Raw genomic sequence first — 14979 nt, 5'->3', positions numbered from 1 at the left:
TACTTTTGCACCAACCTAATAACATTTCCCTTATAAATTTCTTAGTGGCACAACACTTCATTCAAATAAAGTTTTATCCAAAACCTAACATAATAAAATTAAACCAAAATAGCCTCAAGATGGAAAGTTTAATGACCCCAAAAAACTTGCTAGTAACCAGCAGGTGGTGCTAAAAATAACTTTAGTTTTAGCTTGACTCACCTGAGCAATTCTTCCTTTTTAAAATCTCTAGTTGGAGGGGAAGTTCTCAGTTACTTGTATAGCAAACTACAGAAACAAAGCCATAGCACTAATTCTTCAAAGTGCACTCTGGGTAAGCTGTGTAAAATTTACATACTCTCTCACTCCCTTTCAGGCAGGCACTTCTAAGAAAACCTCAAAGTTTTAATGGAAATGCATAGGTCACCCAGTGGTTTACTACCATGCCATCCCACAGAATTTTCCTGTAACTATTACTTATGTCCAAAGATAAGACATAGCAAATTTAATTACTCTGAATCATTATGAGACACGGTGATCATGTTCAACATAGTTAGCACAAAATTCTAGATTAAAACTATGGAACACTGTGTTTCCCTGAAAATAAGACCTAGCCTGACAATCAGCTTTAATACATCTTTTGGAGCAAAAATTAGTATAAGATCCAGTCTTATTTTACTATAAGATTGGGTTAATACTATAATATAATAAATATAATATAATAATATAATACCAGGTCTTATATTAATTTTTGCTCCAAAAGATGCATTAAAGCTGATTGTCTGGCTAGGTCTTATTTTCGGGGAAACGATATATAAGGGTTGAGATGCTGGCCTCCTGTAGTTCTTTGTTATTCTAGAGAACAAATACCTTTCTGTTAAAATGTGCTAAACAAGTTCAAAACACTCCTTAACTGAAATCTCTTAATAAATAAGTATTATACATTGTTTCATTAAAATAACTAGGTAAATTATCAGCTACTGGCTATTGCTTCACTTTCACCCAGAATAATGAAATCATTTATGGACTAATCAGTTATTTTGTTTTTACTTTCTTTCTAGCCTTCTCCATCTCTGTAGCAATTGTATTTAGAACAGGTACCTATAATTGATTAGTTTTTAAATGTACACAGCATAAAGAAACATTCAGATCTATAATTAGACTGGAGGAGAGAGACCAATTTTAGAGATATTGATAAAGGATAAATACTAATATTTTGGGTATTGCTTTAGGTATTGGTGCCACATCCATATCTACTATTCTAATTACAGACTATAACATCTCTCTGTAATTCTTTGCAAGCAAGGCTTTATTATTTTAACTTTTCCATTTATCCTCTAACTTTTTCAGGATACCTGCAGATTGGGAAAAGTTTAGAAAACTGTTACAGAGGACAGATTTCTAGAAATGTCCAAAAGATTAGGAATGATCCCCAAATTTTATCTTTAAATAATGTCTACTGAAAGTGCCTTTATGTTGTAACAAATGGTGCTGGGACAACTGGACATTCACATGCAAAAGAATAACAACTGTTGACAAGAATGTGGAGAAATTAACTCTCTACACTTTTGGTGGAAATGTAAATGGAGCCACTTTGGAAAACCATCTGGCAGTCAGTTCTTCAAAAGGTTAAACACAGTTAGTTATCATTTGACCCTGCAATTCCACTTCTAGGTATATGCCCAAGAGAAGTGAAAACATGCCTACACAAAAACTGACACACGCTTGTTCACAGCAGCATTATTTATAATAGCTGAAAAGTGGAAACAATTCAAGTGTCCATCAACTGATAAACAGATAAACAAATGTGGTCTATCCAGACAATGGGATATTATTCAGCCATAAAATAAAGTACTGACACATGCTATAACATGGATGAACCTTAAAAACATTATGCCTCGTGAAAGAAACCAGTCTCAATGGATCACAAGATACAATTCCATTTATATGAACTATCCAGAATAGGCCAATCATTAGAGGAAGAAAGGATTAGTGGTTGCTAGGGAGTTGAGGTGGGGAGTGACTGCTAATGGGTAGAGGGTTTCTTTTTGGGGTGATAAAAATGTTCTAAAATTAGTGATGATAGTTGCACAAATGTGAATATACTAAAACCACTGAATTGTACACTTTAGGTGAATTATATGGTATATGAATGACAATAAAGCTATTTTTAAAATGCCTTTAGAAATTTAAAAGCTTCAATTTTCATGTAGAGGAAAAAATGGAAAGGTTATCATGTAAATTTTTTTCGTCTTCCACATTTATCAGGGACCAAAAGTCTGCTGGATTCTGTGGAGAACATACCTTGTATGGTTCAGTCATAATACACTTAATTTCTCTGAATCTGCCATGAATAGACATAACACTAAAGAATACATGTGGACCATTTTTAATCGAGGAATTTAGTTAAGTAATTATAGGTAAAACCCCACAAACTGCCTTTTCCCATCGGGTGTCATGTCCTTACCAAAGACTTGAAAGCCTAGTACACAGGTGTATGTCGTCCAATCGATGTCCTTACACTCCGATCGATTCCTGATTAGTTTGCAGCCACTTGGAATGTCCCCTTTAAATTTAGAAACAGGAAATATAATCGTAATGCTGTGTACAAATGTATTTGAAAGTGCATCTTGATTCAGACTAGCCATGTTTACTTGTATTTATAATCCATACACTGAAAAACATTAAGACACATTTAAAAGGGAAAAGTGTTTAACGGGTTTTATGGAACTACAAATTGTTTCCCACTGAAGTGTTTTCCTTTTTTTGAAAAGCATAAATGCCCATCCATTATACTTCTTCCTGCCTCCAGGAAAAGTTGTTAAATACAAAACCATTCAAAGCGGCATCAATCTCCCTGAGTAATGTCTTATGACTGCATGTCTACACATATAAATTAACTCATACTGTCTTGGAGAAGTGAAGCCCATTTGAGAATCTCCTTCCTTAGACAGCTCAGAGTAACGCGCTTTGGCAGGTTATAGGGCAGCATGTATGCTCTGCGCAATTCAGATCCCACACAACCTGTCCAGTCGTGCCCCTGGCAGACACACCTCCGCCACGTGTGATCACTCATACTTACAGTACAATATTTCATAATCGCCCGAGTTAGACATTATATACTTGTTGTCTGGGGACCAGTCCAGGTGTGTGATATAGCTGGAATGTCCCTAGGAAACAACAGATCAGTATTAGAAAGCATTTAGCGTTTTGAGTAATAAATAGCTTAATAGTCAATACTGTTATCTGAACAGGGCTCACAGCAGGTCTTCAGTTCTTTTTTGCTGTCTTTTTGGGAGCCAAAGACACAGGTATGTGAAGATGCCAATGAAAAATGCAGAACTCCGAAACTAAAGACATCTCACCACAGTGGAAACGGTAAGTGCCTGGAACGTGGGAGTGTCCTGTTGGCCTCTCCACTGAGATACCAGCGACAAGCACCTCCTCCCGGTGTTAGAGACTTCCAAGAAAGACAGTCTCCTACACTTGTGCCCTGAAGGACACTGCAGTAGGTACCAGACCTTATTTCAAGTCGCTGGTTAGAGTGATTTCATTTTTGAGAAAGAAGGACTGCTTCCAGGTTGTTCAGAGAGTACAGTTTTCCATGGTCCACCCCAGAGGGGCACATACAGTCACATGGAGGTCTAGAGAAATTCCTATCGCCAAAGAATATTCTGGGAGAAAAGTCACCCCATGCTGTTCTTCAGAATAGCTGGATCCAATATAATCATCTGACTCTTTAAAACATTCCTTAAACAGGAAGACAGTGATCTTCTGCTTAGGTTTTACTAATAGTAAAGTAGTTGGAAATTAAAAAAAACTACTAAATGGCTTCACATGTAAGCAGTTGATTTCCAATACACTATTTCAGATAAATCACACAGGTCTTACTGGTTTACCAAAGTTGATGGAGACCCAAAATCACTTTTATCTCTAGTCTGTGGTAAAACATTTAAATTCTAACGTACCTTTTGAATTACTAACTTTCTGCACAGGTGGCTTTATTTTCTAAGTTAATAAATTCAGCGTACCTTAGGCATAGTTTCAATGATTTATACAAAGTATTCTAATTATTCTGTTACCCTCCTGAAGTCTAACGACATGTCCTAAAACCCTGTTGGAACCCCACACTGCTGCGTGGCAAATACACACATTTATACATTTAAATGAATTTAAGTTATGTGAATTTGAGAACTGTGAAGCTTCCTGAAGTTACCAGAGATTAGGTTGTATATTAGAAAACACGTTGGGAATCACTTGCTAGGCACACAAGAGACCTACCAACCTAACAAGAAATCAATTTTCAAAGCCAGGAGGACGCATGTGGTGACTGGACAGTTTCTGCATCTGGCAGAAGAACGGGGCTCACACAAATCCTTTTCACAGTGCACAGCGATCTGATGCCTGGCTCTAAGCCATGCTTCTAAGATAAGAAAACTTGTGCTACACGAAGAATAATCGTAGCAAAGTACAATCTTCTAAGATTTATACATCCTAATGTAGACATATTTAAATTACCCGAACCTCTGTGAAAAGCCTTTAATAGCATTACTAGAGCATCAGAAGCATTGTATGTATGCCTCACACTCATGTAACTCACATCTGTGTTGGACACAGAACGTATTAGAAGGTAAATTAATACAAAGTATTCTTAAAAAAGACTCTTGAGTAGGAAACGTCCCTAAATATAGCAAAGACCTTGGGGAGATTGTCAATTCATACTGGCAAATGAACTGAATATTTTTTCCCTGGTATGGATTCCAATAAATAAGCCAAGAAAAAGTTAAACACAACTGTTGGGGGTCTATCCTGCTACCTTCCCAGACTCCATCTCGGAGAGCCCTTGGCCACCCAACTCATGGCCATGGAAGGTACATGCACAGTTTGGAGGAAAACAGCCTCAAGTATCACCCCCAGGGCAGAGACACAGCTGGGAGCAAAATCTAGTATATCTCCTTGAAAAGAAACAGGAAAGTATTCTAAGCTGGCACTTTCATTACTGCCATTAAGTAGTGGAATGTTGTGACCACAATAATAATCACAAGTGACAGAGCCCAAAATTACTACTCTGGAAAAATCGGAACTATTTTAGCCAAGTCTTTGTCAACTGCATGGAAGATCATTTTACATCAGTGGTTGCAACCCTGGCTGTGTACTGAAATTAACGCAGGCACTTTTTTTTTTTATAAGTACCAAGGCCCAGAGTGAGGCCTACTTTCCTTGGTAGGTATGTATCCAGGTGTCCCCTCACCATCTAGGGGTGTGCAATCTCATGTAGCAGCAGCTGGCCACCCGTGGCTTCCGAGTACTTGAAATGTGGCCAGTGCCCCCAGGAGACTGGACTGGATTTAATTTCATAAACCAAGTTGTTGTTAGTAGCTGGGATGCTAGATAATGTGGGTTGAGAACAGTTCATTTTTTCTCTCCTGATTTCAAATACCTCTTTTATTATCTAGTGTATTTCCACACGAGCAGAGATCTGTTTCTGGCCTCTCTTCTGTTCCATTAATCTATCTGCCTATCCCCAGCCAACAGTGATAATTTTGTGGTATGTGGAAAATTTCAGATGAACTTCAGAACCATTTTATCAAGCTCATAGATGTCACAATGAAAACTTAAGAGTGCATCAAATTTAGAGAAAAATGTGTAGACAATATTTTTTATCAAGTCTTTTCATCTGGAAACACATTATGTCTATTGTTTTGGTTCTTAGCTTGTCTTTCAGTCATGTTTCACATAGCTTCCTGTGCTTTTCTGGCTATGTTTATTTTCAAAGCACCTATGGTTTTTGTTGCTATTGCAAATAGGGTTTCTTTTTCCCATTACAGTTTGGATGTGCTTTTGCTGGTTGGAGAGAAAGCTGATCTTTAGAGCGTAGGTGCCAGTTGCCTATCTAATCCACATTCTCCCCTTTCCTGAAGCACCCAGCTAAGACACTATTTCCTAACCTCTTTTGTAGCTAGGGGTGGCAGAAGTCAGTGAGTGGGGTTTCCAGGAAAACTTCCAGAGAACCGACTTAGGAGGAGGAAGGCCTTTTTTCCCTTGCTCTGTTCCTTTCTTCTTTGAATTGAGATGTGATGACTGGAGTTCCAGTAGCATCTTACGGAGGATGACGGAGCAGAAAGAAAGAAGGGTCCTGAGTCCCTGACGACTTCTTTTAAATAAGAAAACATCCCTCATTTGTTTAAGTCACCAAGTACTACAATATAATTACTTCATAGTAATGTTGAAGTTACAGTAATACCGAATTGTACTGCCTTATCGAAATACTGCATTTGTTTTATGGGTTATTTTCTTGGAGATTTTTAGGTAGACAATTAAAAAGTCTTCCTCCTCTTCTTTTTGATTCATATTTTCAATTACCAAAATCCTGGCAGAAAGAACACTTGTTTCCACCCGCACTTCTTGCCTATCCTAGCAGACTTTGCAATGCTTTTTATTTTTAGTACCACTGCAACTTCAATATACTAAAGCTCCTAGGTTAACATACTTGAGTAGCCACCTTAAAAGGTACACAGGAATTTGAGCCAAACAGTTATGTTGCATTAAGGTGCATAATAAAATAATTTTAATCCTATGCAAAGAGAATAGAACCTTTAAGTCAATCATAACACTTAAGCTTTTTCAAGGAAAATACACAATTGTCCATAATTAGAAAACGATTTTGAACTTTCAGAGATTCATGTTAAATGCTGAAAACACCCCTTACTTAGTACAACCCAGGGCTCATCCTAGTTACTGAGAAAGATGCTCCTGCTGCTGCTAATAACACCTAACACTTACTGAGTACTTTCTATGTGTAAAGCATTAAGTTTAAGTACTTTCCATACATTATCAACTCTAAATCTCACAGCAGCCTTAAGTGAAGATGCCCACTTAGAGCAGAGAGATGAAATAACTTCTGAAGTCACAACAAAGAATTGGTGGAGCTAGAGCTCAAACTCAGGTCAGATGATTCTAGACCAAATTAAGCACAGCATTTAATCATGCTTATCTTTTACTCATTTCTGTAACAATAAAGATTAGCAGAAAGCAACTTAAAAGCAGCATTTTAAAAAAAGGAATTTAGAAGTAATCAAGGACCTTTTCAAAACCTTTTCAAAACAGTTCAGGAAAAGCTGAGGTAAAAACTTCTTAACACTTAACACTCAAAAGACTCAGGGATCTTTGAGAAAAATCAACCGGCAGTCTTCAGATTCTTTTTAGCTATAAAACCCTTCTGCCATATTAAATCTTACTTTAGAAGCCCAACACGTAAAGCAAAATCAGATCCATGCCAGCCCAGCCCAGCGCCACCCACAAATCCTAGGGCTTTGTAGAACAGTTAAAAAGAGCGTCTGAACCCAAAGACTTCTTAAAAGGTCTTCTATAGCAGCAGTTACAAAATCAAGGAGCTTATACAGTGAATATGATACAATCATGAATCCATGAATCCTATAATTTAGTCAAACCACTTTAAAAAGTATTCACTAAACACTAAGAAGATGGAAGTTCTCATGGGAAGTAAAGGAAAGGTCATTCATAATTCTATGATCCAATTAGGAGGAACAAAGCCACAGACCAGGCCAAGGAGGTTTGGAGTGCATGCTGGAGGGCGATTTGGAGAACCTAAGGGCATCAAGAAGGCAGTGTGCTCCCAGCAGGGGCAAACGGGAAGTGAGAGGGCAGACAGGCCACAGAAGAGGAAATGAGAGGCTGTCACGGATGAGCAGTACGAGGGATGACTCCATTGCTTCCCCTCTATCCCTCCGCCACCCAAGAGGTCAGGCTCATGAAGAGCAAATTATTTCTTGGAAGATCACTGGGGTTCCTTCAAAGAGATAGGCCAAGACCAGCAATGTACAGTAAACAAACCTGAGCAGTGTGTGAGGAGGTATCATTTGCCACATAGCAGCAAGTACAAAAGCAGCTTCAGTAGTAAGTACGTTCTATCATTCTTCTTAACGTAGATCTTCGAGGCAGGCACATGTGAGCACTAATCTATAAGAAGCAAATACTGAGTAGTGCTCTATGTTATCCTTACTGCTTTTGTAGATACTGAGATTTATGCCTTTCCGCGGAATCTGTAATTGCCATTCTGCTGTTTTCACAAGCAATGTCTTACTGGCTATAGTCCAGTGACATAGTGAGTGGCTAGACTAAAATACAGGCGACATCACAAGCTAGGTAACGTCCATGACAGAGAATAAAGGCTCCTTGTTGGTAGACTGGGCTATTGGCAGAAATAGGAGGCAAATAAAGCATCTTACGCTCCCCTTCTGTACTACTCGAAAAGCAAGAAACTCTTTTAAAAGTTGAAAGGTATTTATTTTGTACTGCACCTATTTTTGCTTTGTTTCTAAGAAGACATAGATTGTCTTAGAACTAAATGCAAGGGTTAGACATGGGAGAGAGAAAAGGGAAGTGACAGGGTATGCGAAAAATGATTAAGCCAAAAATGCTCTTGACTAGACTCTTCTAATATGCTGAGGTTTTTCCAGGATTCTCAGGATTAAACAGACACATCAAAGTTTTAACTCAGTCTTTATCACCTTTGGAGACCATTTAGTTCATTCATGGACTTATACTGTACGGCAATTGTATTAATTGAGATTGGCTTGATTAGAGGGGATAGACCATAAAACAATGGATCGTGATAAATGAGCTCCTGCCTCACTTTTCTTACTCGTCAAATGAAAAGTCGACCAGATAATGCTCTCTTCTGCCCTTTATATGCTAAAGATTTTGATTCTAAATGAGATCAGTTTTAACATTTTTGAAGACACCTAGATGAGGAAATACACAATAAATTTAGAGTTTATGATAAGTTTTTTGAAACACTGAAATTTTAAGTGGGTAAGGAGAGACCTCAGGAAGACTATGAAAGCTAACTGGGGCAGAAAATGGAAATAACTTTCTGTGGATGGAAGATGAAGTTTTGTGTGTTTACGGAAACTACAACGAATGTTCCCCCAAATCTTTGAGAGTTAAAACTTTAGAATTACCATAAAACAAATCAATGCAGAAAAGGCAAAGAAGAGTTGTAATAGCTCCAAGGTCAGCAAGACTAGAATACAGCCTGACTGCACGTATGAATGTATCCAAAGATTCGAGATGGGGGTACGGTGGTCTGCAAAGAAAAGGAGCCACAGAGGCAAATGTGGGTAGCATCCACCTAATGTCCATGGCAGAGGGACCTGAACCAAGACCAGCTCTAGTGGCAGCTCTCACCCTACTGCGGGTGCAGGCGCCAAGCTTGCTCACTTTGCTTATACTCTGGTTTCACACGCACTACTTTTTTTTTTTTTTTTGCCTAAAGGGAAGTGCTGGCTACAGGATGCTCACATCCTGTCCCTTTGGTATTTATATATCTTACTTTAAATGAATAAACTGGCATTCTGATAGGAGTTGGTTTCCTGAGGCTTGTTTATAGAGAGAAAAGTGAGCAGACCAGAGGAGACCAGGATTCAGTCCCTTGTCAGTACAGCTCTTGCTGCAAACTGGTATTTTATAAACCGGCTTTGGAGAATGTGGATGAGGTAAGTCCATCTCTCCAAAAATGGATCTTGTCTTGTTTCCTAGCTTATGAGATTGCCAGTGAGGCCTTGGCCTGTAATGACCATGCCACTGATTAGCCAGCTGCCCTCTACCAGAAGTGCTCCTTTGTGTGCCTTGGGTACCAGTCACCTCAACTGACATCTCCACAGAAAGTAATGCCGTGAAGAGGGGCAGGCTCCAGCTGCTTGGTTAAAATTTATTAGCGGGACATTTTCTGAAGTTCTAAATAATTTTCTGTAGCAACGGTGGTCACTTAAATACTGACTAGTAACAGTCAGTATTTGGAAATAAATATTGGAAATATTGGAAATAGAAAACAGCATTTGTACATAGAACTCTATGAGAACAGTTCAAGTTGCCATATTTTAACAAAGACCTGATCTTCACAACAATCCTGTAAACTATTATAACTCCAATTTTAAGATAATAAAATTAAGATTCAGAGAAGTTAATTAACTTGCCTAAAGTCGCAAATTAGTAAGTGGCAGAGCCAGCATTAGCCCAGCTTTGTCTGTCCTATATCATAGCAGACAACAGATAAAAGCAGTTAATATGAAACTCTAGGACCAGCTGGTGGAAGGAGACAGCAAGGAGAAATGACAGCTGGAAGCAAAGCACAAAACAGAAGATAATTAGAAAAGCAGAGTATTGAGCCTTCCATTATAGCCTCAAACAGTACTATAAACAGTTCCTAGGGATAGCTCAAAATAATACTTTCAAATACTCGACAGATAAAAGCTGCCTAATCGGAGAAGGCCAAGTCTCATGCAATTGATAAACTTGCCATTTCTCAACACTTGCAAGATCATTCTCATTATCCAGTGCCACACACTGCTGTTTCCCTTCTGAACCAGATGTACTATAAGAGCACAGTCCAATAATACACATATTGAAAAATCGGAGGTATTATCATATATTAGAAAGTTTGCGCTACTAAGAGGAGAACAGGGTTCTGCCACTATGTCAGGATATGACCAGGGACAAGTCATTTATCTTCTCTGAAACTCAGTCTCTTCATCTGTTAAATGAGGGCTGAGCTAAGCATGTGTTACCTTTGTGATCCCACAAGATTAAATTATATTTGAGATACTCTGTTTATTAAGACATGGGCTTTTTAAAAAAGGTTGAGGTAAGAAATAATTAAGAAAACTTTGGGGCCTGGTAGGGTAAACTTCAGGAATCCGAAAATTCCTTTCCGTGGAATATTTCATTTAACCCTGTTGTGCAATGAGGTGTTATTCCATATCACAAATATTAATAAATTGACTAAAAGATGGATTTATATAAATTAATGGACAATTCATAATGTTGTGTTATGGTAAACAAAAATATTTTGGAGAAATTCAAAAACTCAGGTTGTTTGTAGACCAGTTTATAGGCTAGTTTGAACATACAGTACAAAATCGCAAAAGAAATAAAGTAAATAAGTCTCTTCTTCAAATAGTGAGTGGCCTGGGTTTGGGTTACGTATATGCTTCTAAAAACTAATTCTTTTATTTATTCCCCTAAAACTATTTTATGATAAAAACTGTTAAAGAATCTGTGCCATTAATCACTAATTCATCAAGTGATTTGCTATAATCCTAACACCATACATACCAAGCTACCTCCTCATTTTCTACAAATATAAGTAACATATATTGAGTATGTACACACCATGCACTATTCTAAGTATTTTATATGCATTAACCTGTTTTAATCCAGTGAAGTAGAAACTGCTATTATCCTCATCTTATAGATGAGAAGACTGAAGTAGAAGGTTTAAGCAACTTGCCCGAGGTCACACTAGCTGGTAAGTTTGAAACAAGAATTCAAATCCAGGGAGTCTGATCCCAAATCTGTGCCCTTAACCACTGTGCTGTATTTCCTGCCTTTCTTGTCCTGTCCTCAGCTTGAGTGTGTACTTTTTGAGGACAAAGAACAAATCGTACGTGTACTGCCAATGCCCAGAGCACTTCTCTAGTTAGCAGAGAACCTGCCATAAGGTAACTACTCAGTATGTCTACAGAATTGAATCTAATCTTCATCTTACAGTGATAATCTAGTGAATCAGAAATGGGCAACAAATTAAAGGAAATATGTTTCTGTTAATTCCCTTAATGCAGACAAATCTCTGTAAATTATTTAAGTGGCAGAGAGGTGACAGGAAATACAGGGTGTTGGGGTGGGCAGAATCATGGGACACTGGGATTAAAAGTGAGATAGACACCCTTTTATTTCTGACTCACCTCTATTTTCAAAATGTTTTATTCTAAAAGTTTCCTGTGGAAATAGCTTTAAGAAACCACCTTAAAATCAGTCAGAGAGAGACAAGTATTAAACTCCCACCAAAAGGAGAAACCCTTCTAGAGTACACAGGGAACTGCAATACTTTACTATCAGGTAGAATCTGTTTTCAGAGATGGAGATTAAAGTTTAAAGCAGCTGAGGATAGAAAACAACAGATACACCAATGTAAACATTTAACTTTTTTTAACAGAAGTAAAATTTTCCAACAATTTCACAACTTAGTTTACTACTTACAGTGCACTTTCCGTATCTGCTATATTTTCTCCCATTTTCGGAGACTACATAGAGGTAAATAAAGTTGTCATGCGATCCTACAGCCAGGAAGGTGCCATCTAGAATGAAAACAGGAAAAAGCGTTGACTAGAGAAATATATCTACAGATTTATTTACTGTTACTTTTTGCACCTATACTAAATGACATTTTACAAATGTTAAATCTTATCAATTCAACTGTTATTTGGCATTTGATGAATCAATCTTCTCATCAGTAAGCACACTTGAAAAACAAATGGTCATCAAGTCTACTACACAATCCCTCTAGGAGATACTCACAGGCCTTGGACTCTACACCCTCACTCTAGCCTCATCTCTTTCTAGCTGGCTACGAACTGGCCTCAGGATGTTCACCTGCTTTTATAGGTCTAAGTACACAGTATTCACATGGCAAGTTAAGTACACAATTGCTTATTTCAGCTGGGCACACATGATCTCTCTCACTACAGGGTAGGTTCTCTTGGGAAGGGACCATGTTCTTTACAGTCTCCTCTGTTGTACTTGTCACACAGCAGATGGTCAGAAAAGTCCAACTGATCCTTGGATTGTAATCACTACATTTGCAGTAGTTATTTCTGACTACAGCACTGAAAAAAGCCAATCCAAAATAGAAAGCCTTTTCTGCTTCAACTCTTGCCAGGCTTATAGCTTGAAGCAAGTACTTTTCCTTCCTTTTTTTGACTCAGAGGATAGTATTCTGTGTTTCCTTGGATGAAACAACTTAGAAGTAATCAAAAAGATTCTTTGGATCCTACACTGATCCAACAACTACTGGAATATATTTTAGAATAGAAGCAAATGTCGCTCAAACTCACTCCAGGGAAGAATGATATGAATCAAAACCATAATAACAAGGGGAAAAGGAAACTGGAATACTATGGAAACTTAATTAGTATTTTTAATAAAGTACAAAGAATTATTCACACAAGGCTAAACAAATTTATCAAATTTTAATGAGTCACTGAGCATTTTATTAACAAACCAATCATTACTACGAAACTAGTAACAATGTAACTAGATTTTAAAGGATCTGAAGGGCCTATAAAATTTGCATATTCTGAAGACTACTGGAATTTCTTTTATATTCTCTTATATACAAAGAAACAGTTGCTAAATAGATTTAATATTCAGCCTGGTACTTATTCAAAATTCTAAATATGTGTAGTGCAAAAAAAAAGGGGAGTTGATTGCACTGTATTCTGCTTTCAATTGCAAATGTAGTTGTAACAGTTTGCTATAAGTTTATGTTTGCTTGATGATTTATAATGTTGTTTAACTTTAGCAGATCTTTTGCAGTTTCCTGCAGCAGAATTCAATCTGATGTTGGGGGAAATATATTCAATACTTAACAACTCTAGAGAGTAGAAGTGAAAATATGCAATTACAGAGATGCTGTGAATGCCAGGGTGGGGATAAATCTGCCTACCTACTGAATAGCGCATCACAGAGAGCTGTTCATTTCCGTCTGTGTGGATAGAAACTAGATCTCTGGTTTCTGCATCCAGAACAAACCACCTGTTAAAAAGTTAAAAAAAAAAAAAATCAAAATTTGTTTCAGATATTACATTTATAGAAAAAAATGGCTGACTTTCTTCCTCCCTTTTTTAATTTTTAAAAATTAATAAATTTTAATAATGCCCATAAGTAAGACATGTTTCCCTCCTTTAATGAGGATGAGTTCATTTTGCAAAATGTTGGGATACAAATAAATATATGGGCCTACACATAGTTTCATTTCTGTTTAGGTAGTCGCTGAATGCCAACTGTGTCTCTTTGCCAGGCACTGTCTAAATAGACTAAGATGACAAGATTTGGGTTCTTGAAGAGTACACTAGAGTTGGGGAAAAGGAAACGAGCCAAGTGCAACAAAGAACAATTAAGTGTCAATCTTAGAGATGGTGACTAGATATATAGTATAGGAACTCTCAAAAGGAAAATGAATGGTAACATATACAAGAAAACTTTTAGAAAAGACACAGGGTATGGGGTTGAGCCAAACACTGAGGGAAACCAGCACAGCAATTGAGGTAGGAGTGAAAGCTGCACAGCTACGGAGGTGGGAAGGAGCATGCACTGGCAGTGTGAAGGTGGAAGGGAAAAGCCAGGGCCATTCATTTGGTGTGATTTCAAAGGAATCAGCAGGGGGCACTCTACCTCTCCCACATCCCCAACACTTGTACATGGAAACTAAATTCTCTGAGTTTTTCATTTACATGAAAAGTCAAAATGTACAATCATCTTGAGAGTAAAACAATGACTTAAATCCAACTACATAATAAATGACTTATCAGACCTTTTTCTAAGAGAACTTGAATGAAGGGATGGTGTTTCAGAAGAGCACCGCGAGACAGGGGGTACCAAGAAAAGACTGGGTTAAGCGAGAGGAGGCAGACTATAGCCAGCATGCATAGCTGGTTGGAGGAGTTTAGAGTTGAGCACTGCTGGCTTAGATCAGGCACTAAAAAATATCTGTAGAATGAATAAATGAACTTAATATAAAATAAATCTTGAACATGACAAAACCCAAATTTTAGCAAGAATTACTTAATAGTGCAGTTTACAGGAAAAAAATAGGTTGGAGAGAATGTGAGACGACTAGAAAAACAAAAATCACTATCGTAATCTCAATATAACTGGATGAGACAAGAGTAGCAAGTTTTTTTAACTACTCAGATGGGAAAAATTCCACCACTAAAATAAGCCAATAACAAATCATAATATTGAAATTAACTGTATAACTAATATCTGGAAAAAAGACCATTTCTCGTTCAGATTAAAAGAAATACTCTTTAGGAGAGGAAAGGGCTTTAAAGAACTTTTTAAAAATGGAATGTTTAGAGATGTTTCACAGGCCTCATTCAAGGTAGGAGATGAAAGACTAAATGATCCCACTCTCTACCT

At 37.5% G+C, this 14979-nt stretch overlaps 1 protein-coding gene across 4 annotated transcripts in view; it reads right to left on the bottom strand.

The window, feature by feature from the left end:
• EML4 (EMAP like 4) overlaps window positions 1-14979 on the bottom strand; it is a 141051-nt gene that overhangs the window by 3824 nt on the left and 122248 nt on the right. For all 4 annotated transcript variants that reach the window (XM_019757066.2, XM_019757062.2, XM_074331922.1 and 1 more), the window contains 4 exons: window positions 13505-13593; window positions 12040-12137; window positions 3062-3149; window positions 2447-2545 (listed from right to left, as the gene is read on the bottom strand). In XM_019757066.2, the coding sequence (XP_019612625.1) occupies window positions 2447-2545; window positions 3062-3149; window positions 12040-12137; window positions 13505-13593 (374 nt within the window). The remainder of the gene's footprint in view (window positions 1-2446; window positions 2546-3061; window positions 3150-12039; window positions 12138-13504; window positions 13594-14979) is intronic.

Source organism: Rhinolophus sinicus, linkage group LG05 (assembly GCF_036562045.2).
Source record: "Rhinolophus sinicus isolate RSC01 linkage group LG05, ASM3656204v1, whole genome shotgun sequence".
Classification (NCBI taxonomy): Eukaryota; Metazoa; Chordata; class Mammalia; order Chiroptera; family Rhinolophidae; genus Rhinolophus; species Rhinolophus sinicus.
This window is presented reverse-complemented; position numbering and strand designations above follow the sequence as displayed.